Raw genomic sequence first — 23,356 nt, forward strand, 5'->3', positions numbered from 1 at the left:
GCATGACAGCCCCAAATCTTAACAACCTTAAGATGAGCTTCTTTCCTTTCCATATCTCATATAGTGTAGATACTACCGACTTAATTGGAACTCTGTTCAGAAGGTAAGCTATGGTCTCTAGGGCATATCCCTAAAATGAGAAGGGTAAGTCAGCGAAACTCATCATGGACCGTACCATGTTTAACAATGTATGATTCCTCCTTTCAGACACTCCATTGAGTTGAGATGTATAAGGAGGTGTCCATTGGGATAAAATCCTATGGTCCTTGAGGAACTAGGTAAACTGTGTACTTAAGTACTCACCTCCTCGATCTGATCGAGGAGTCTTGATACTCTTTCTAGTCTGGTTCTTCTCTTCATTCTTATACTCTTTGAATTTCTCAAAGACCTCGGACTTATACTTTATTAAGTACACATATCCATATCTTGAGAAATCATTAATAAAGTTAATGAAGTAGGAGTAACCACCAATGACATGAATTGACATAGGTCCACATACATCACTATGTATGAGTTCCAACAGCTCAGTAGCTTTCTCTCTAATTCCAATAAATGGAGAGTTGGTCAGTTTTCCATAAAGGCAAGGCTCGCAAGTTGCATATGACTCATAGTCGAATGGATCTAAATATTCATTCTTTAACAACTTTTGAATCCTTCCATCGTGGATGTGACCTAGTCTACAATACCATAGGTATGCAATGTTCACCTCATCTCGTTTCCTCTTAGACACACTTACATTCATAATATATGAAGTAGTGTCTAGCATAAACAAATCATTATGCAATGTTCCTTTCGTGATGATCTCATCATCTAATAATATTGAACAACAATTGTTCTCAAAAACTAATTTATATCCACTAACTGTCAAACATGAAATGGAGATAATGTTTTTGATAATAGAAGAAATAAAATAACATGCATCTAATATAATAATAGCTCTACCAGGCAGATGTAGGGTAATCTCACCAATAGCTATTATAGCAACTTTTGCTCCATTGCCTAACTTGAGGTTCATTTCGCCTCTTGCCAATCTCCTATGCCTTGCTAGAACCTGCAATGAATTATAAATATGATAAGCACTACCGGTATCTAATACCTATATGTTATCATAAGAGTTTGACAAATGAAGACTGATCATGAATGTACCTGAAGCTTCTCCAAGCTTTTGTTTCGCCCTCTCTGTAAGGTACTCTTTGTAGTTCCTCTTCCAGTGCCCATCTTTGCCATAGTGGAAGCACTGACCTTTGTCCTTTGTCGGGTCTGTCTTAACAACCTTTATTTTACCTGGTCTGCCCTTGCCTTTGCACTTCTTAAAGGACTTTTCTGCTTTCCTTTTCTTTCTGGTCTCACTAGTGTAGAGAACTGGCTTCTCTTTCTTGATAGTGCTCTCTGCCTCTCTCAACATATTAAGGAGCTCTAGGAGAGTCACCTCAAGCTTGTTTATATTAAAATTCATTATGAATTGTGACAATGAATCTGGTAAGGACTGAAGCATAATGTCTACACACAAGTTATCCTCTAGGACCATTCCTAGACCTGTGAGTTTCTCTATCCACTCAATCATCTTTAGGACATGGTTCTGAACCGGTGTCCCCTAAGTCATCCTAGCACAGAAGAGACTCTTGAATATCTTATATCGCTGAGTCCTTCCCTGTTCCTCAAATAATTTACGGATATATAGGAGAATAGATCTTGTATCCATCTTTTCATGTTGTCTCTATAACTCAGGAGTCATGGAGCCCAACATGTAACACTGAGCAAGAGTGGAGTCATCATTGTACTTCACATAGAGAGCGATCTCATCCTCGCTTGCCCCTTCCTCGGGCGTAGGCATCAAGGACATACATGATTTTCTCTACCGTGAAAATAATTCTCAAGTTGCGGAGCCAATCCGTATAATTTGGACCAGTAAGGCGGTCGACATCAAGTATGCCACGTAAGGGATTTGAAAGTGACATTTTCTGAATATAAAGATGTAGCAGAAATAAATAACATACAGATTTTGTAAAAAATAAATAATCAAGATATGGACTTCTATCTTAATATGCAGCATGTGAAATGGAAGTCTCCAGCAGACTTCTAGTGGGGATCAGGATCCAATCTGCGTCTTAGTGTAACCTTGAGGGACTCGACCAATCATACTAAGCCCAAAAGGTAGGCAACTTTTGCTGTTCATTACTCATTGTGATTCTCGTCCTATTCGGCATCCGAATCACTATGGTCTTGAGGGACTCGACCAACCATGATGTTCGGTTAAGTCAACACCATCGTTATAAGATGAGTCTGATTCGATGATATACCCTCGAGGGACTCGACCAAGCATACCATGTTCTCATGTCATCGGTGACATCTCTATATCGTAGGCAAGATAGCGAATTGCGATATAGGTGAGCCTCGAGGGACTCGACCAACTCAACCTACACCGGGAATCGGTCCCTACCTATAACGATGGAAGGCCACGTGGGTCAATCTAATTGTCTCATGTTTACCGACTTAATATTATCGAGAGAGGGGTTTCTATGATTTGGTCTCCTAATAAGACATGCCACACATATACATATTTAATATATATCTACATCACATGCAAATATATATACATATATAATAGGTGTATACGCAATCACACAAAATGATCATGGATAGCAACCTAATGTGATAAGGCCCGAGCCAATGCGCCTAATCACTCACATCAAGATCTATATATGTAGTAGTGTATCTCTATGGCTTGTGATCATCCATCTCATCCTCGTTGGTTCTGTCGGCATCTCAATGCATCTTCATGCATCGCGATCGTCCGTCTCGTGGGTCCCGCTATCGCTTCCATGCTCCCGTTGCATCTCCTTGTATGATTACAACTTAATTATAGGTATGCAGACCCAACAATAAACGAGAAATAAAAATAGAGGCTCGTAGACCCTAATAATAATAATCACAAGTATACACATCACACGGTCCATGATCATCCGTCCACATATCATACATCATATGTATAAATCATCATGTAGGACTACTAGATAATAATAAAAAATAATAATTAATTAAATATTTTTAATTAATTAATATTTTTTGAATTCAGGGACATGTAGGGAATTTTTTGACTTTTAAGGGATATTTTTATAATTTGAATAAAAGGATAGTATTAGAATTTCTTAAATTTATAGGGGCAAAACTATATTTTTGCCCAAAAAAACCCTAACCCTCTTTCTATCTTTCCCTTGTTGTTGCTGCCATCGCCGCCGCCACCCAACCAGCGACAGCTTGTGCGGTGGAGGGGCGCGGGCCGCCGCCCTTGCGTGTAGGGAAGTGGCAGTCGCCCTTGCGTGCTGGGCAGTGGCCGCCGTGCTTGCGGCCCTACCTACGGGCGCCACTATAGGGGGGCCTGCCTGCACGCGATCGGTCTTGCGGCTGCCACTGCAGGCAGCCTACCTACACGTAGATGGCAACGCTACCATCTGCAATGGCAACAAGGGCAACAACAGTTGCTGCCCTTTCTCGCTTTTGCATCAACGATTTTGATACCAAAAGCTTCTCCAAAACACAACACACACAGTTCAAATCCAATCTATCGCATGAACAACCTAGCTCTGATACCACTGTTAGAAAATCTTGGGGTCAACATCACATGCGTAACGGAAGGACAGAAAAAAAAATCCCTAATTCCCAAAGATATTTGCATCGTCATGCGAAAATTGGTGTGTAAAAATCCATGAAACTTAAAACTGCGTATAGAATAGATTGTGTTACCTAGGGAGATTATATATCCCTGAATTCCTATAGATCTCTAGGAGAGGGTGAAGGAGGTCAATCACCCTCCTCTCTAGTGATGATCCACATAGCAGGGCTGCGACTATGCTCCTCAAAACTCCAGGACTACTTTGAGGTGGAGAGAGAGAGAGTAGAATAGGAGAGACAAGCAAAGGCTCTAGCCCATGAACCATTGAATCCCTCGTATTTATAGAGATCCCCTGTCAACTTAACCCTAATGGATCCTCCCCTATTGGGTATTTAATCTTCATCCAACTACCTAAGCCTCTTAGATTAGTGGATTGTTAGAACCCTTGCATATTCTAAACTTGGGGTTGCTCTCTTTAGGAGATCGGCCTCCTTGGAACTCTATAGGGGTTCCTCCCTCCAAGTTGTTGCTCAAAGGCTGTAGAAAAGATTCATCTATTGCTTAAGAAAAGAGGAGGAATACATGGCTATTTATAGGGCTTCTAAACCCTAACTCCTAATATGACTCCTACTTAAAACTCTTACTTCTAACCAATTCCTAATATGACTCCTACTCAAGACTTCTATTCCCTTACAACTCCTAATTCTTCTCTAAGAAAAAACCTCTTACATGAATGTCCCTCTCAATTAGGACTCTCCTAGCTATAGTCCTAACAGAATGTCCCTCTTCAAATCAGCCTTTTCCTCAAGGCTGAGATTCCATGAACTCAGGGAACCGGGTCTTCAGCTCCTCATATGGCTCCCATGTGGCATCTTCAAGTGGTAGATTATTCCAATGCACTAGTACTTCAGTAGAGGGATGTCGGCGACGCATCACGATCCTGCGATCGAGGATGGCTTGTGGTTGGGCTTGAATAACTCCATCCTCAATTGTGTTGGGCAGTTGGATCTGGGGTGACTCGTGTTCTCCCAACTTGGGCTATAGGCATGATACGTGGAAGACAGGGTGAATTTTGGCATCCTCAGGTAATTTAAGTCTATATGCCACGACTCCAATACGCTCTGTGATCTGATAGGGCCCATAAAAATGTGGGGATAGCTTCATGGAGGCTCGAGTATTGATAGAGAGTTACTTGTATAGTTGTAGGCGAAGATAAACCCAATCTCCCACTGAAAATTCTCTTTCACTTCGTCGTGTGTCGGCTTGCTGCTTCATTCTGGCTTGAGCGGTAGAGAGATTATCTTTTAATAGTTGTAAGAGTTTGTCCCTATCAATCAATTCTTGGTCAACCTGATCTACCTTGGCCGAGCCAATTACATACTTTGGAATCACATGTGCTGGTCAACCATACAATGCTTCATAAGGGGCACATTTTGTAGATGAATGATATGTAGTATTATACCACCATTCGGCCCAGGGAAGCCATTTCGCCCACTCTTTTGGTCGGTCGCTAGCGAAACACCGGAGGTACGTCTCTAAGCACCTATTTACCACCTCTATTTGGCCATCAGTTTATGGATGATACGCTATGCTCATCTTGAGTTTGGTGCCTTGTAACTGAAATAACTCGGTCCAAAATTTACTAGTGAAGATCCTGTCACGATCACTTACGATGGACCTTGGCATCCCATGTAGTTTAACAATATTTTCTATGAAAATCTGGGCAATACTAGCAGCAGTGTAGGGATTTCTCACAGCACAAAAATGAGCATATTTCGTAAGTCGATCAACCACCACGAGAATCGTGCTTTTACCTTTGGAAGATGGCAGCCCTTCAATGAAGTCCATGGAGATGTCAGTCCACACTGAGTCTGGTATAGGTAGTGGTTGTAGCTTCCCTGGATTTGCCACAATTTCACCCTTGTGCTGTTGACATACATCACATTGTGCCACATATTCAGCAATAATTTTTTTCATCCCTCTCCAATAAAAATTTTGCTTCACTCTTTTGTAGGTTCTTAGGAATCCAGAGTGCCCTGCTGAAGGTATGGAGTGCATTTCATGCAAGATGATTGCGATGCAAGGGGAGTCAGGTATAAGCACAATGCGACCTTTGTAGCGTAGATCCCTCGAATCCCAAGTGTAGTGGGCTATTGCACTTGGATCCTCCTCCAATTTTTTTATGATCTTGCTGATCTCTGGATCCTTCTTCCATTCTTCCCTAATGTCCTCGAGGAGACCGGTGGTAGGAAGGGAGATGGCTGAAACCTTAGCTTGTTCAGGTAGCCGTGAGAGTGCATCTGCAACAACGTTTTCTTTCCCCTTTTTGTAAATAATTTCATAATCAAATCCAAGAAGTTTGGTTACCCATTTTTGCTGCTCAGGGGATGATATCTTTTGCTCCAAAAAGTACTTGAGGCTTTTATGGTCAGTTTTAATTTGAAATCGCCGGCCGATCAGGTAGGGTCTCCACCTCGTTACTGCGTGTACAATGGCAAGCATCTCCTTATCATATACTGACATGTTTTGATGGGAGGGAGATAATGCCTTGCTAGTGTATGCGAGTGGTCGACCATTTTGCATGAGAACAGCTCCAATTCCGACTCCAGATGCATCAGCCTCAATGATGAAGGGTCTATTGAAATCTGGTAGCGCAAGCACCATCGTCGTTGTCATGGCTGCTTTAAGTTTGTCGAAGGCAGCAGAGGCTTTGTCCGACCATTGGAAAGCATCTTTTTTTAGTAAAGAAGTGAGTGGTGCACTGATCTTCCCATAGTCCTTAACAAATTTTCGGTAGTAGCCTGTTAGTCCAAGGAACCCCCGTAGTAATTTCACGTTTGTAGGTTTCGGCCAGCCTTGCATTGCCTCAATTTTTGTTGGGTCTACCGCCACTCCTTCTTCTGATATTATATGCCCAAGGTACTCTACTTTTTGCTAGAGAAAGCTGCACTTTGGTTGCTTAACAAAAAGAGTATTCTCCCAAAGGATCGTCAAAACAATCCGTAAATGCTGAAAGTGAGTCTCAAGAGAAGGGCTTTAAACGAGAATATCATCGAAAAATACCAGCACAAATTTACGAAGAAAGCTCCGAAAAATATCGTTCATAAGACTTTGAAAGATTGAAGGAGCATTAGTGAGTCCAAAAGGCATTACCAAGAATTCATAATGGCCATCATGTGTGCGAAATGCAGTTTTTGGAATGTCATCGTCACATACCCGAATTTAGTGGTAACCAGATCGGAGGTCCAACTTCGTGAAGACTCGAGCTCCTTTTAATTCATCAAGAAGTTCATCCACCACTGGTATTGGGTACTTGTCCTTGACGGTGATGCCATTTAAAGCTCGGTAGTCGATGCACATCTGCCAAGTTCCGTCCTTCTTGCGTACAAGTAGCACCGGTGAGGAATAGGGGCTGCAACTTGGCCGAATCACCCCTGTTTCAAGCATCTCCTTTACAATATTTTCAATTCCATCTTTCTAGAGGTGAGGATATCGGTACGGTCGAGTGTTCACTGGTGGCTTGCCCGGAAGGATTGGAATTCGATGGTCATGTTGCCGAGAAGGAGGAAGACCGCGCGGTTCAGCAAATATGTCGGCAAATTCAGTAAGCAATTGGGCAAGATTTTGATCTTCAATTTCTATTTTCTTCCCCTTTGGTTGCTGCTGGAGGTGCATCAAAAAGCCACCATTTACCTTGTGTAAAACTTTCTCCATTCGTTGGGTCGAAATAGTGGTAATGTTGCTTTCGCGCTTCCCGCGTAGGATGATCTGTTTGCCCTTACAGTAGAATTTCATAATTAATTTAGAAAAGTTCCAAGAGACATCACCTAGTGTAGTTAGCCATTCTATACCAAGCACTGCCTCATAGTCATCGATTGGTAGGAGGAAGAAATCGGTGATAATTTCTTGGTCTTGTAGTAATAGTTTCACCTGCGGGCATCTTTGGTCGCACTTTAGGATTCTGCCGTCGGCAACCTTTACATCGAACTTGCTGCAACCTTCAATATGCAGTGCCATCCGAGTAGCAACCTTACTATTCAGGAAGTTATTAGTTCTACCCGTGTCGATGAGAATAGTGATCGGCTGTTGTTTGAGAAGGCCTCCAACTTTCATTGTTTGTGGATTTGAGTAGCCGGCTAGTGCGTGTACCGTAATGTCGGTCGGCTGTGACTCTTCTTCCATATCTTCTTCTTCATGTTCAAGGCTTTCTTCTAAATGTTCAATGACCTCTTCTTCTACTGGTTCAATCATAAGAAGTCTACCTTTTTTACAGCGATGCTCGCGGCTCCACGGCTCGTCTCAATGCCAACATAACCCCTTCGCAGATCGCTCCCGAAGTTCTTCTCTTGTTAACCTTTTCGGTGCAGGGACTCGGTTGATAGTAGGGGGGGCTGAGGGCTTTAGTATTGTAGGTCGTAGAGTGATCCTAGTCCTCCGGGCTTCATGGTTCAATCGCTCCTCTTGAAGTCATGCGAAAGAGATGACTGCCATAAGCGTGTATGGTTGTCGCGCCTTAACTTCTCCCCGGATCTCCGGCTTTAAGCCCTCAATAAAGGTCCCCAATAGTTGTTTTTCAGACCAATCACGAGTTTGATTAGATAATCTTTCAAACCTGGTTTGGTACTCCTGAATGGTGGAGGTTTGTCGGATCTTTGCTAGTTGTCCGTCAATGTTCTCATAATAAGTTGGTCCGAAGCGGATCAGTAGTCCTTTGAATTGTCGCCATGAAAGGGTTCCATAAGTGTGTTCAAACCAGTCAAACCATTGTATGGCATCCTCTTCAAGATGTATAGCTGCAATTTCCACCATGGATGCCTCCGTAGTTTTATGGTACCGAAAATATGGCTTCGCGCGCGAGATCCAACCAATTGGGTCTCCTTCCCATCTAGGGAAGTCCACTCTCATGCGTGAATAGTTGGGGTCGGTCATAGAACCTCCCCTCCCTTGGAAGTCATCTCTTTGGGCATGATTTGATTGGTTAGAGCTCTCTCCTTGATGTGATTTCTTCAGGCTTGGTGGTCGGCCCAAACTGAATTCGGTAAGGAGAGTCCGAATCTTATCCTCCATTCGTGCCTCAAAGGCTTCAAATTTAGCATTGATTGCCTCCTCAGATGCCATAGTATATGACTCCAAATCTGTGATGTTAAGATCTCTCTTTTGTTGACGGGTTAAAGGCATGTATAGGTTTGATAGAAATCAGTGAAAGTTTGTTGCAGAATTGTGTTGTCTTGTAAGAGCAAAATTATCGTCGAAGAAACAGCGGTTTCTCGACGAAATCTCCACAAAAAATTTGAGAGATTTGAGGAGGGAATTGACAGCAATATCTCAGTTTATATGACAGCAAGGATATCTAATTTAATTAAGAAAATTTCGGTAGTAACAGTAAGAAAATTGGTGTAAGTTGCGATAGCAGAATTCTCGTCGAAAAATTTCAACAACTTATGATGAAATTTGCAGCAATATAGGAATGAATTTTTTTTTTTTTGGATTTTCAAATAGGGATAACTAAATTGCAGCAGCAGTAAGGTAGGAAACCAGAACCTATTGTAATTCACAGGGAGATCAAAGGATGATCTGCGGTGGTGGAGATGACGGTGGAATTTGGCGACGATCTTTTAAGCAATTGTGGGAATTGCTTTGGGCGATTGTGGAGGGTTGATGGATGGCAGTGGAAGGGCAGCGAGATGCCAAGAACGCTACTCTGATACTAGGTGTTAGAACCCTTGCAGATTCTAAACTTGGGGTTGATCTCTTTAGGGGATCGGCCTCCTTGGAACTCTATAGGGGTTCCTTCCTCCAAGTTGCTGCTCAAAGGCTGCAGAAAAGATTTATCTATTGCTTAAGAAAAGAGGAGGAATACATGGCTATTTATAGGGCTTCTAAACCCTAACTCCTAATAGGACTCATACTTAAAACTCTTACTTCTAACCAATTCCTAATAGGACTCCTACTCAAGACTCATATTCCCTTACAACTCCTAATTCTTCTCTAAGAAAAAACCTCTTACATGAATGTCCCTCTCAATTAGGACTCTCCTAGCTAGAGTCCTAACAGAATGTCCCTCTCAATTAGGACTCTCCTAGCTAGAGTCCTAACATGGATCTCTATCCAATAATCTTTCATGGGTTCTTATTGGATCTCGTCCAAGGGATCCAATAATTCAGGAGCTTATTGGATATCCAATAAGATAGAGGCTTCGGCGGATATCTCATATCCGAACCTCTACTCATCGCAATGCCTACTATCTACATGTGACCCTCCAGGCCCAATATCGAGCTGGTCGTGAGTCATACTTGTCAGAACTCCTTCTAGCTCAGTGAATTATTATTTCCATAATAATTCACTCGGCTCATCGACTACGGATGTACTAGGCCACTAAGCTGCAATCCCCAAAGGATATAGGGGAATCCAATCCATTGGATATGTCTTTCCTTAGTTACCATGTACCTATAGTCTCTCATCCATCTAATATCTCAAAGATCGTATACCAAGCATGGTGTTGTTAGATCCATACGGTTTCTACTCGAGTCTTGCTATAATTGGATTCTCCCAGAGAACTTTTTCTCTCTCAATCCGAATGACCCTAGCTAGGGATTTGTTTGAGCAAGAACACATGAGATATTTCTCTCATGATACTGAGAGTGGATGATCCTCTATCGACACTCAATAGCCCTCGTAAGGTTGACTACCACTCCCAAAGATCTGCTATGCTAGATCTAGGGCATCCAAACCTATAAGTCTGGTATCAAAGAGTGAAGCACTCATACAAGACATCATTGGTGTCTCAAGTCTAAGGACTAGATACACTACTAGGACCACAGAATCGCTATCTGACAATAAGGCATCATCAATCATCCAGCATTCCATAAGCGAATCAATCAGTAAACTCATTCTCCAATTAGCACCTGCATTGTATCCCTAGTGTCCCCACACAGCAGCTATGAGAGCAGCTACATCTATCATATGGACGGGTATATAACACACTAGTCTATTCTGTTATCTTGATGTCTCACTCGAGTAACCTATGATCGGGATTATTTAGGATCTATGTTTAAAGATGAATCGGTCTCATTATCATGATCTTATCACGATCCGATTCTCATTGCACAAATCCAAGGACATCACAATATATATATGCATATATGCAATAGTCAATATAAAGTGATAAAATATCAAAATATAATAAGCAAAATGACTGTGTGTCAAGTCACACGTGCCATTACTCATGTGATTGACTTGTTGGGCACCTTTGACTAGCAACAGTACCATTCCCGATATATGGTCTCTAGGATATTAGATGAATGAGGGATTATAGATACACGGTAACTAAGGATATATAGGTCCAAAGGACTGGATTCCCTTGTATCATCTAGGAACTGCGGCGTAGTGGCCTAGTACGTCCGTAGTCGATAAGTCGAATGAATTATTATTGAGATAATAATTCACTAAGCCAGAAGAAGTTCTAATAGGTGTGACTCACGACCAGCTCAATATTAGGCCTAGAGGGTCACACACATATGGTAAGTGTTGCGACGAGTAGATGTTCAAATATGAGATATCCGCTGGAACCCCTATCTTATAAGATATCCAATAAGCCCCTGAATTATTAGATCTCATGGATGAGATCCAATAAGAGCTAATAAGAGATTATTGGATAGAGACCCACTAGATAAACTTGGGTAATTTGATGGAGATCCAATACCCAATAAGGTAGGATTCATTAGGGTTAACTGGGGGCCTCTATAAATAGGAGGAAACTAAAGGCCTATAGGCTAGGGCTTCTAAGTTATCACCTCCTATTCTCCTCTCCCCATCTCCTCCTCAGATAGCAGGCCTGGAGATTTGAGGAACATTGTTGCAACCCTATTGTGTGGATCACCACTAGAGAGGAGGATGCTTAACCTCCTTCATCCACTCCTATAGATCTGTAGGGATTTAGGGATATACTATCTCCCTAGGTAACACAACTATCTCACACGTGGTTTTCTATTTCACGTGTTTTGCACACCATTCTACGCACGACGACGAACACGTATTGGGAAATTTGAGATTTTTATTTTATGTTCTTCCACTACGCATGTAATGTCGCTCATATATTTCCCAACAGCTCCTAATTGAGTTAGTGAAATTACTCCCAAAACTAACTCAAATTAAGATCTAACTATGATAATTAAGACTTAAACAATTACAAATCATGAAATCTCAATTGTTCGACACATCATTTGTTCATCTGAACTCCCAACGAACTTCCGACGCATCGTCCGAACCTTTGGTGTATCGCCTGATCCATCGGCATGTTGCCTCAAACATCTGATCTTGGTGCAACATCCGATTCTTCTGACCCGATGCCCGTTTTCTGACTCCGGCCCAATGTTTGATTCTTCTTACTCCAATTATTTTGTCTTTTCATGATCGTAGTTAGTCCTGCATCACTTTTCTCAAAATATAGATTAGATCAAAACTCATCAATTGATTTCATCATCAAAATTCGAGATTCAACAAACACCAAATTAATAAATTGATTAGAAAAATAAATTTCTCAAGAGCAATTATGATTGTAGTCCAAGAAAGCCGATCATAAGCCTTCTCAAGACCAACCTTGATAATGACATAGCCTCCTTAGATCTAAATAAGGAGAATGTAACTTCTCGAGCAATAAGAATATCATCCTAAATATTATAACCCTTGGGGAATGCTAATTATTCTTTAGAAATTATATTAGGCAGTAGAGATTTCATACGATTTGTAAAAAGATATGATAATTTAAATTACATAAGGAAATAGGTCAAAAGTCTAAAATGATATTATTTTTAGTTCTACAAATGAATCCTTATTCGAATTGTTTTCAAAAGTACGAGCCAAGAGTTTAAAATGAGTTTAATGGGTGAACTAACCTTCCCTTTAGGCTTACAAATCAAACAACTTAGTATATTTTTCTTAGTCAAACCAAATATGCATTAAAATTGCTAAAATGGTTTAATATAGATGGTTCAAAAGCTATCAATACTCCTATGAGTACCTCCACTAAATTAGAGATGGACGAAAGTGGAGAAAGCTTTGATCAAAAAACTTATAGGGGTATGATAGGTAGTTTACTCTACCTCACTACAACTAGACCGGATATCATGTTTAGCATAGGACTTTGTGCTAGATTTCAATCTAATCCTAAGCTATCTCATCTTAAAATTATTAAAAGAATTCTTAGATATCTTAAAGGAACCCCTAATCTAGGATTATGGTATCCAAAATCTAAAAACTTTGAATTAATTGCTTATGCTTATGCGGATTTTACTGGATGTAGAGAAGACAGAAAAAGCACATAAAAAATATGTCGATTCTTAGGTCATGCACTTGTCTCTTGGTCTTCCAAGAAACAAAACTTGATTACATTATCTACAACCGAAGTTAAGTATATAACTGCTGGTGCATGTTGTGCACAAGTTATATGGATGAAAAATACATTAGAAGATTATAGAATTCACCTTAAGAACATTCCCATAAAATGTGATAACACAAGTGCAATATGTTTAACAAAAAATCCTATTCAACACTCTAGAACTAAACATATTGACATTATGCATCATTTTATAAGAGATCATATTAATAACCATGATATATCTTTAGAGTTTATTGATACGAAATATCAATTAGCTGATATCTTTACAAAACCTTTAAATGAAGACAATTTGATTTCATTATAAGAGAGTTAGGGATGTTAAACTATTAGAATGCATGAGTTTATTATATATCTTTTCCAGACTTTCTCGATTTTTCGTAAATAAAGCTTTCATGAATTTATTTTATTTTGTAAATAAAGCTTTCACGAAATCTAAAATTTTAATTTACTTGGTATCAAATTTACTTCATACCCTTGCTTCATTACTTAATGATTTTTGATACACTTAGTCTCTTCTCTCGTGGATTTAATTGACAAATATATCTCTCACGGATTTCACTCTTGTGAATTTTTAATGAGAAACATATTTTATTGATGGATATTCATGAATCTTTCCTTCGCTTTTCCTTTCAAGAAGAATCCTATCGTAATAAGTCAAATTTTGCTTGAGACGATTGCCTTTTTGTTGATGACAAAGGGGGAGAAATGTGACAAATTGATGACAACTTGGCATTATGAATGTTTGGCATAATGTGTAAAATGTATCGTATCATAAATGCTTGAATGTATTGCGAATGCTTGAAATGTGATTGGTATCGTCAAATACATCACAAATGCTTGAAAAATATCAAAATGTATCGCACATGCATCGTATATATCGTAGATACTTGAAATGTATCATGAATGCTTGAAACACATCATAATGTGGCATGGATATTTGAAAATGTTTCATTCTTAAAATCATGCTTAATTTCGTATCATTATGATGAGGTATCGAACTCATCATGCTTAATTTCCTATTTACAATTAGTATCATGCCTCAGATTGATGAATTGTCATCTTTTATCAAACTTGAAATTTAAATCTTGCTAAATTTCATATTTGAAATTGATATCATACTTGAAAATGATGATTGTCTATCATCATTCGATGTTGGACTTGACAATGGATGTCATGCCTTGACATCATTTTTATTGTGATAAATATGTGGTATCGTATTTTGAAATGATAAATCATTATTAGTATCATGATGTGCATGTCAATAAGTTTAAATGCATATAACTTATCGATTTGATGCTTGAATTCAAAAGGTCTTGAATTCAAGAGTGTTTCTTTCTCAAGCATGACATATAGATAGGGGGAGTTAAGGTTAACTATGTCATCAATTGATTATTATCATAAAAATAGAGGAGATTATTGAATCTCAGATTTTGATAATGAAATCAATTGGTAAATTGTTTGATCTAATCTATATATTGAAAAAAGTGTGCAGGATTAACTACGATAGCGATTAAGGCATAAAGCAAAATGAAGTGCCGGAGTCAAGATCGAGAATTCTTTGGGAGTTCGAGAGTTCGTCGAGAGTCCAGAGGTTCGTCGAAAGTGCCACTGGAATTGGCAGAGAAGAAGCTCGTCGGAACTAGCCAAGAAGATCATCATGAAGTCTAGGAGCTTGTCGGGAGTCTATTAGAAGATTATCGAGAGATTATCGAAAGTCCGCCCGAAGATCGTCGGAAGAAACCTAGATATATCGAACTTGTTTTGTTTAGTGTATGCCTTAAAAATCATAGTTAGTATATAATTAGGCTTAAGTTTGGGAGTAATCTCATTAAACCTGTTAAGGGCCAACTAGGTCCGTAAATGGATTGGTTTGGGTTGGATTCAAGGCCCAACCAGGTTACCGAACCCTATTTGGTAGTGGCACCGCTAGACTGGGGCGGTGGAACCGCCTAGGGCTCAGTCACCAAGAAGCCTGGGTGGTGGTACCGCCCAGATTGGGCGATGGTACCGTCGATAGTTATTACTACCAAGCAGTGGTACTATCGGTAGTTATTACTACCAAGCGGTGGTACCGTCGATAGTTATTACTGTCGGTGGTACTGTTAGAGCCTAGTCTCCGAGGCTCTATCAAGCGGTAGTATCATCAAATTGGGCAATACCACCCAATGTCAGTGCTGCAAGCGGTGGTACCACTAGTACCTTAGAAACCTGAGATAAGACACTTTTTTGCTCCAATTTTAAAGTCATCGGGGCTTATAAATACCCCACCATTTTTTTCATGAAAGGGCAATCAAAGTGTGAAAAAAATCTTTAAGTGTTGAGGTGTAAAAGTGTTGTAAAAGTGCAAAAAGCTTCCTCCTCTCTCTCTTTATTTTTACAATCATCCAAAAAGAGGTGTGAGGCTTGTAAGGGTTGTCTCCTAAACTCGTGAAAAGAAGAAAGCACTGTAAAGAGATGGTTGGTCTTCGCCTATTGAAAGAAGGCCATTAGTGGATGCCAATGACCTCGACGGAGGAGAACTTCGGAGTGGACGTAGGTTGGATGACCGAACCACTGTAAAATTGGCGTGTTCTTTTCTTGGTGCATACTTTACTTTTGCTACATTCCATTTTAATTTATTGTAAGCTGTCCGATCCCCACTTCTCTACTCACTTACAAACTTATTCAAGTCAAATGACATTTCAATATGATTTTCGTCACACTAAGAGTTTCATTGTACGAAGTTTTTCGAAAGCGATTAAATTTGTTATTTTTATCCACTGCACTAATTAACCCCCCCCCCTCTTAGTGTCGTTCTTGATCCTAACAATAAAGACCTAACTATGATAATTAAGACAAACAATTACAATTCATAAAATCTTAGTTGTCCGACACATCATTTGTTCATCTGAACTTCCGACGAACTTTCTGTGAACTTCCGACACATCGTCCGAACCTTTGGTGTATCACCCAATCCATCGGCATGTTGACTCTCCAACATATGATCTTGGTGCAACATCCGATTCTTTCGACCCGATGCCCGTTTTTTTACTTCGACCTAATGTTTGATTCTTCTTACTCCAATTGTTTTGCCTTTTCATGATCGTGGTTAGTCCTACACTACTTTTCTCAAAACATGGATTAGATCGTAAACTCATCAATTGATTTTATCATCAAAATTCAAGATTCAACAAACACCAAATTAATAAATTAATTAGAAAAATAAATTTCTCAAGAGTAGTTATAATTGTAGTCCAAAGAAAGCCAATCGTAAGCCTTCTCAAGGCCAACCTTAATAATGACATAGGCCTCCTTAGATCTAAATAAGGAGTACGCAACTTCCCGAGCAATAAGAATATCATCTTAAATATTACGACCCTTGAGGAATGCTGATCATTCTTTGGAAATTATATTACACAGTAGAGATTTCATGCGATTCGTAAAAAGATACGATAATTTAAATTACATAAGGAAATAGGTCGAAAGTCTAAAATGGTAGACGAATTTAAGTTGGAATGAAATATATTAATGTTTTGATCCAATCCTTATGCAAAATCGATAAGTTATGAAATTAATTAAACCAAATCAAAGATTATGTTCTAACAACCATGATCAAATTCAACTGTGAAACCATATAATAATTCATTGAATCAGAAGGAGTTTTGACAAGTATGATTCACGGCTAGCTCGATATTGGGCCTAGAGGTTCCATTATAGTAGGATCCATTATGATTAAATTGATAAGAGACCTCTATAAATAGGAGGGAACCAAAGGTTCATAGGTTAGAGGCTTTCTAGGTCGTCATCTCCTATTCTCCTCTTCCCTTCTCCTCCTTAAATAACAGGTTTGGAGATTTGAGGAGCATCATCGTAGCTTTACTGTTTGATTTATTTTCTTCAATTGTTTTACTGTTTTATGATCATGATTAATCCTGCATCATTTTTCTCAAAACATGAATTAGATTGTAAACTCATCAATTGATTTGATCATCAAAATATGAGATTCAACGGACATCAAATTAATAAATTAATTAGAAAAATAAATTTATCAAGAGCAATTATGATTGCAGTCCAAAGAAAGCCAATCGTAAGCCTTCTCAAGGCCAACCTTAATAATGACAGAGACCTCCTTAGACCTAAATAAGGCATGTGCAACTTTTTTTTTTTAGCAATAAGAATATCATTCTAAATACTATGACCCTTGAGAAATGCTGATTATTATTTGAAAATTATATTATGCAGATTTCATGCAATTTGTAAGCAACTAAAAAAAGATATGATAATTTAAATTAGATAAGGAAATAGGTAGAAAGTCTAAAATGGTAGACGAATTCAAGCTGGAATGAAATCTACGAGACTCAATCCTCACATAAAACTAATAAATTATTAAATTAATTAAACGCCACACAAAGTAAATCTTTCAACCGTGAAACCATATGATCGAGGACTCTTGCCATTGCCCATAGATCGAATAGAATCCCAAATCTTCATGCTCAAAAGGCCGAATCAAGGATGCATGGGAACTTGTATGGCATGATAGAGCAAGCACTAGATGGGGTAATAGTAGTGGCAAGCTGGGTTCACAAATGTCTATAAAAATCAACAAAATGAGACCTGATTTATGGATGTTGGGCAATAATAACTTTAGAACCAACCTTAATAGAGTTGATGAGATTTTGCCTTACTCCTAAAAGAAATGAGATTATGATAGTACCGTATGTTATGATCACCATCATCGATCGATCCAATGGCCTTTGGCCAAAACCCACAATTTGAGATTAATTTGTTTGAGAATAAAATTCAATCTTTTATGAATGACATGAAAGATAAATGGCTTCAACAGTAAGGTCAGATTGGGAGTCTTTAAATTTAAAGTTAGATATTAGAAGACTCTCGACCTCAATAGCGTGCTGGTCCAAATTCTCAAACTGCTATCAAAATGGACAAGGTGGTTAAGGGAAGTTCAATTGGCACTTAAGACCTCATGGAACCCATAGTTTTCAATCCATAAGTTATGGAAACGAAAAGGATGCATCTTATTCTGTTGACTTGAAACAATCGAGAACCTAAAAGGAGCATGATCAAAACAACACCAACTAAGATGTTTAACAGAAGAAAGATTAGACAGATTAAGCCAATTGACATTAGCAAACACACGATCTAATCCTAATGAAGATGAAGGAGGGCAAGAATCAAACACTCACCTATGTTGGATTGGAACCGAGACAACGCTAGCAACTGAGGTAGACGCACGTGCCTTGCACCCTCTGGGATTCTTTGTTCCTGACAGCCGAGGCTACCGTCATCACGCTTACCTCCACCGCACCCTTGTTACGAGAAAGTTGCTTGTGAACAGTGGAACGGAACATCCACAATAGCCTCATCTGGATTGCCAACCACTGAAGGCAACTCCTCACTCGCAGCGTTTCACCAAAGCAAGGAAGAAAAGTGCTTAGCTATGAAATTAATTTTCGAATAAATCAAGAATCAAAACTTGATCCTTAAAGCACAAAGACTCCCTTTTACATCATTGATACCTTGAGATCTGTATATGCTGCCCTGCACCATAGTACCACTTTTGCTATCCTATTTTACATCTCATTACTATCTTTCGTGTCCCTTCACAAAAAATACCCTAAAAGAAGTTTGAAATGCTAATTAATTACAACCTACCATTAGGATTTTGACGCAGTCGTCAACACAGAACTGGATGAAGGTGCCTTTGGAGACCCAATTATTTTGACTAGAGATTCAAAGCCCGAGGATCGAAACATTATTCAGTAAATTTCATATAAACTTCAAAGAAGTTTGATTGTTAAAATCCATTTATTCTTAGGAAAACAAACATAAATATAATAAATAAAGAGACAGAGATGCTCTTTTAACAATCGAAAAAGGACAACAAAAGGTTCCAATATGGGTGACCAATTGTTAAATTAATTAGAACTTTTAACCTGACTTTCCAATTTCAATGTGTAACATGATTTAATCTACTTCATTATTTGGCTCAATTATGTAACTCAGTTTATATAGAAATGATAAACCATTAATGACCAATTCGTAGATTACTACTCGCAATCAACTTCTATGCTAAACGATACTTAATATTGATGATCATAATATAAATATTCTATAATGTAAATTGATAAATTACGTACGAAGGCAACAAACATAAAACATTTTATATAAGTAGTAAAATTTATTATTTTTGAAAAAAAAATAAAATAAATTAATTAACAAAATAATAATAATAACAAAAATCGTAATATCCATCTGCTTTTCACTAGCATCGAGTTAAAAGTATTACTCGATCCTAATACTCATGTATACATACATCATCGTGGTTAATCTCAAGCAAACTTTACCGTCTATCAAACTAACTTTCTAGAGGAGAATTGTATAGAATTTAGGGTCAAACTTTTGGCCAACTATTTCTCATGTGATCCGACCCCATCATCCACACAGGTCGAACCTGTAGTCAATGTGAAGCTTGGAAACAAACTTTTGGCCTAACCGGTGGAAACACTGTGCAGCTTGGAAACAAATGCCTAACCGGTGGAGATAGCTTCAATGATGCCAAAGAGACTTGGCCGCCAGTATATACCCCACATCAACTCGTCTTTGTCCATTGCACCTCTTTTCTATTCTATTTCCTCGGCCGTATCGTGCCAACGCTTTTACGTCCACATTCCATTGTGTCATTTGGTTCTTAGCTCCTTTCGTGGCATCTAAGCGATCCTTCCTTCCACCATGCATGGCACGGACAAGAGATAGACTTCCACATATGATGCCATCAGCATACAACCGTAAGCTTCATCTTTGTCATGTAGTCACTTCCATGCCAACCGCTCGAAGCTTCGTCTACCTCTCCTTGCACTCTATATATACTCCCTCCTCCTACCGGTGCAGCAATGGCCTTCTCTGGTGCAGCAATGGCATCGCTCGGCGGCCTCTCCTTCCTCCTCCTCCCCCTGCTCTTCGTCGTCTCCCATGCAGCCACCTTCGACATCGTCAACCAATGCTCCTTCACTGTCTGGGCCGCCGCCGTCCCCGGGGGCGGCCGCCAGCTCGACCCGAGCCAGACCTGGACCATCAACGTCAATCCCGGCACCACAGGCGGCCGCGTCTGGGCCCGCACCGACTGCTCCTTCGATGGAAGCGGCAGCGGTAGCTGCCAGACAGGCGACTGCGGCGGCCTCCTGGAGTGCCAAGGCTACGGCACGCCGCCCAATACGCTGGCCGAGTTCGCCCTCAACCAGTTCCAGAACATGGACTTCATCGACATCTCCCTCGTCGACGGCTTCAACGTGCCCATGGACTTCAGCCCCACCTCGGGGGACTGCCGGGGCATACGGTGCTCCGCCGACATCAACGGGCAGTGCCCCGCGGAGCTGAGGGCGCCGGGCGGCTGCAACAACCCTTGCACCGTGTTCAAAACTGATGAGTACTGCTGCACATCCGGCAGCTGCGGGCCGACAAACTACTCCATGTTCTTCAAGAACAACTGCCCCGATGCTTACAGCTACCCCAAGGACGACGCAACCAGCACCTTCACCTGCCCCGGTGGGACTAATTACAGGGTTGTCTTCTGCCCTTAATTATCACGTGGGAGGAGAAGGAGGTGACGGCGGACGTACAAAGAATCTACTCGTAGATAAAAGAATAATAAGCCAATTACCCAGTAATAACAACGAATAAGAGGGTGTCTGTATTGACATCCGAATTGATGAGTGCTTTGTTGCACAAGTGATATATCTCATATCCCTATGTTGTACGTCATTTGATGTTATGAAAGTTTCTATAGAAGTCGACAATAGGATCTCTTGTTGGCATCAAACACGAGAAAAATATAATATCACAACATTTAGATCTTGTCATATGGTCTTTTTGGATCTCTCTCGATGATTTGAATTTGTGTTAGATGGATTGCCAGTTCTAGAATAATGTGGCCATCAAGTCAAATAAACATGCAATATATTATAGTACTTCAGGTCATCTGACTCAGGACTTCCAAGAGATCTTGAGGTCCTATTTTGACAAGTTAGGCAGATAGAAAATATGAAGTCATGGATTTTTCATTTAAAGATCTGGATATGATTTTTTATCAACACCAATTAAGCTTTAACATTCTCTCTCCAAATGTTCTGCTTGTTTTTGGGTGAAAGAAAAATCCTGTCATACGTAACAGGAAATTAATTAGATTGAAGCAGGATCTGAACACTTCCATTTGTTCCATGACATATTTCACCACCCAAGAAAAGTTGTGGTTGTCTTGAAGAGTGGTGTCAATTTCCACTAGTTATGAAGCCTTCTCATCAAAAGGACTAGAAATGACTTTGGTAATTTAGATATTGGATTAAGTTTTAGTTTGTGTTTAACAGCCTTTGAAAAAGCCAACGTCAACAGTTTGAGAAGTTTGTGTTTAACAGCCTTTGAAAAAGCCAACGTCAACAGTTTGAAAAAGCCAACGTCAACAGTTTGAGAAGTCTATGTGTTTAACAGCCTTTGAAAAAGCCAACGTCAACAGTTAGATATCGAAGGTTCTTTTTTGTTCTTGGGTTGATCACTAATATTCACAATCATTTTGTATTTATCTTTTATAGTTTAATATAATAGTCAAGTTATTATAAATCTATGTGATCTCAATAACATTAGAACCGATGAAAAAAAGAAAAATTTAGATCTCCAAGATATCAAAAGAGATAAAAAATAATAAACAATTATTCGAAAGAAAAGTTGTGATTGGCATATCAAACTTATGACTTTCCAATAAAAAAGATTTAAATCATGATACCGACATCAAACAACACATGCTATCATTGTCTTACTTTATCAAACACAAAAGAGACCAACAAAAAAAAAAATCCAATATTACAAAATCATTGTCTTCTTCTAATACTTTAATTGAAATGGAATATTATAGAGAGTTTAAGGATTTTAGATGTATAGTTAAAATTCCTTCAAATTTGGCTCGTATTTATATAAGTTTTGAGAAATTTTTTTTAATCATATACTAAAATTACATGATCAAATTAATTATTTAAATATATGATTTATCCTCAAATCATATATTGATTAACGATGTAAGAAATATAAAATTATTATTTTATATTTACCTCTATTGTAATCTTCTATCAATAATAATAATATTTTTTTAGAATTTTCATCGACTCCCTCCAAGAGCATCATCATCATCATCATATTCCTTAGTCCTAATTTCATTTGGTGACAACTACACTTCCTTTGTTATGATATTTTTTATTAGATCAGGAATATTGTGTTGAATCTCGTATTTTGATGATGAAACCACTTGATATGTGTTTATAATTTAAAATGCATTTTGAGTGATGCAGGTCTACTCGATTAGGATTAGAAAGTTAACGCAAGAGGAATTGACGTTGCGCCGGAAGAGATCACGTCAGGATATTGGATGGCTGAACGCTTCGGACGTCGGGCATCGAGCTAAGGAGAGCGAAATTGCGCCAAGGATATCGGGGTTGGGGAGGTCAACCGCCGATTGGGCAACAAGCTGCAAGAGAGGACGATGCACCGAAGAATCGGACGAAGCACCAACCAATGACATGCCGGGCAACAGAATGTCAATTTGCGTTGTAATAATTGTCTAGATCGGAGTTGAGTTTTGGTTTGTGTGTGCAGGATTAACTACGATAACGATGAAGACATAAAGCAAAACAAAGTGCCAGAGTCAAGTGCGAAGGATTCGTTGGGAGTTCGAGAGTTCGACGGAAGTCCAAAGGTTCGTCGGGAATGCTGCCGGAACTAGCCGAGAATGAGTAGGGAGCTTGCCGAAGGGTTTTTCGGAAGCTCGCCGGAAGGTTCGTTGGAAGTTCGCGGAGCTCATCGAGAAAGATCGGAGCTTGCTGAAGAAGATCGTTGGAACTCGCCAAGATCAAATCGTGAAGTCTAGGAGCTTGCCGGGAGTCCGCAAAATGGTTTTCGAGAGTTTATCGGAAGACCGTCGAAAGTTCGCCGGAAGTTCGCCGGAAGCTCGCCGGAAGAAATCTTGACTTACGGACTTTGTAATAGCTTAGAAAATGTCTTTAAATTCATAGTTAGCATGTTAATTAGGGTTAGGATTAGATGTTAATCCTATAACCCAAGTAGGGGCCAATTGGGCCCGAGTTCGGACTGATTTGGGCCAAGTTTAGAGCCCAACCAGTGAGCTGAATTGGACTGGGCGGTGGCACCGCCCAGCACCCGAGAGCTGGGCGGTGGCACCGCTTGGCTGGGCGGTGGCACCGCCAGTCCACTGTCAGTGTCAGACACTAGCAGGCGGTGGCACCGCCGGCCTCGGAAACTAAAGAGAATTCAAATTTTGGAGCCCAAATTTGAATCCTCTTGAGGCC

General features: G+C 39.7%; 1 protein-coding gene across 1 annotated transcript; it reads left to right on the plus strand.

The window, feature by feature from the left end:
* Positions 1 to 19,885: 19,885 nt before the first annotated feature.
* LOC135642421 (protein P21-like) lies at positions 19,886 to 20,805 on the plus strand. Its single transcript, XM_065158559.1, has one exon. It carries the CDS (start codon positions 19,901 to 19,903, stop codon positions 20,585 to 20,587), a length of 687 nt encoding a protein of 228 aa, XP_065014631.1. The 5' UTR covers positions 19,886 to 19,900; the 3' UTR covers positions 20,588 to 20,805.
* The last annotated feature ends 2,551 nt before the right edge of the window (positions 20,806 to 23,356 follow it).

The sequence above is a fragment of the Musa acuminata genome, chromosome BXJ3-7, assembly GCF_036884655.1.
Source record: "Musa acuminata AAA Group cultivar baxijiao chromosome BXJ3-7, Cavendish_Baxijiao_AAA, whole genome shotgun sequence".
NCBI lineage: Eukaryota > Viridiplantae > Streptophyta > Magnoliopsida > Zingiberales > Musaceae > Musa > Musa acuminata.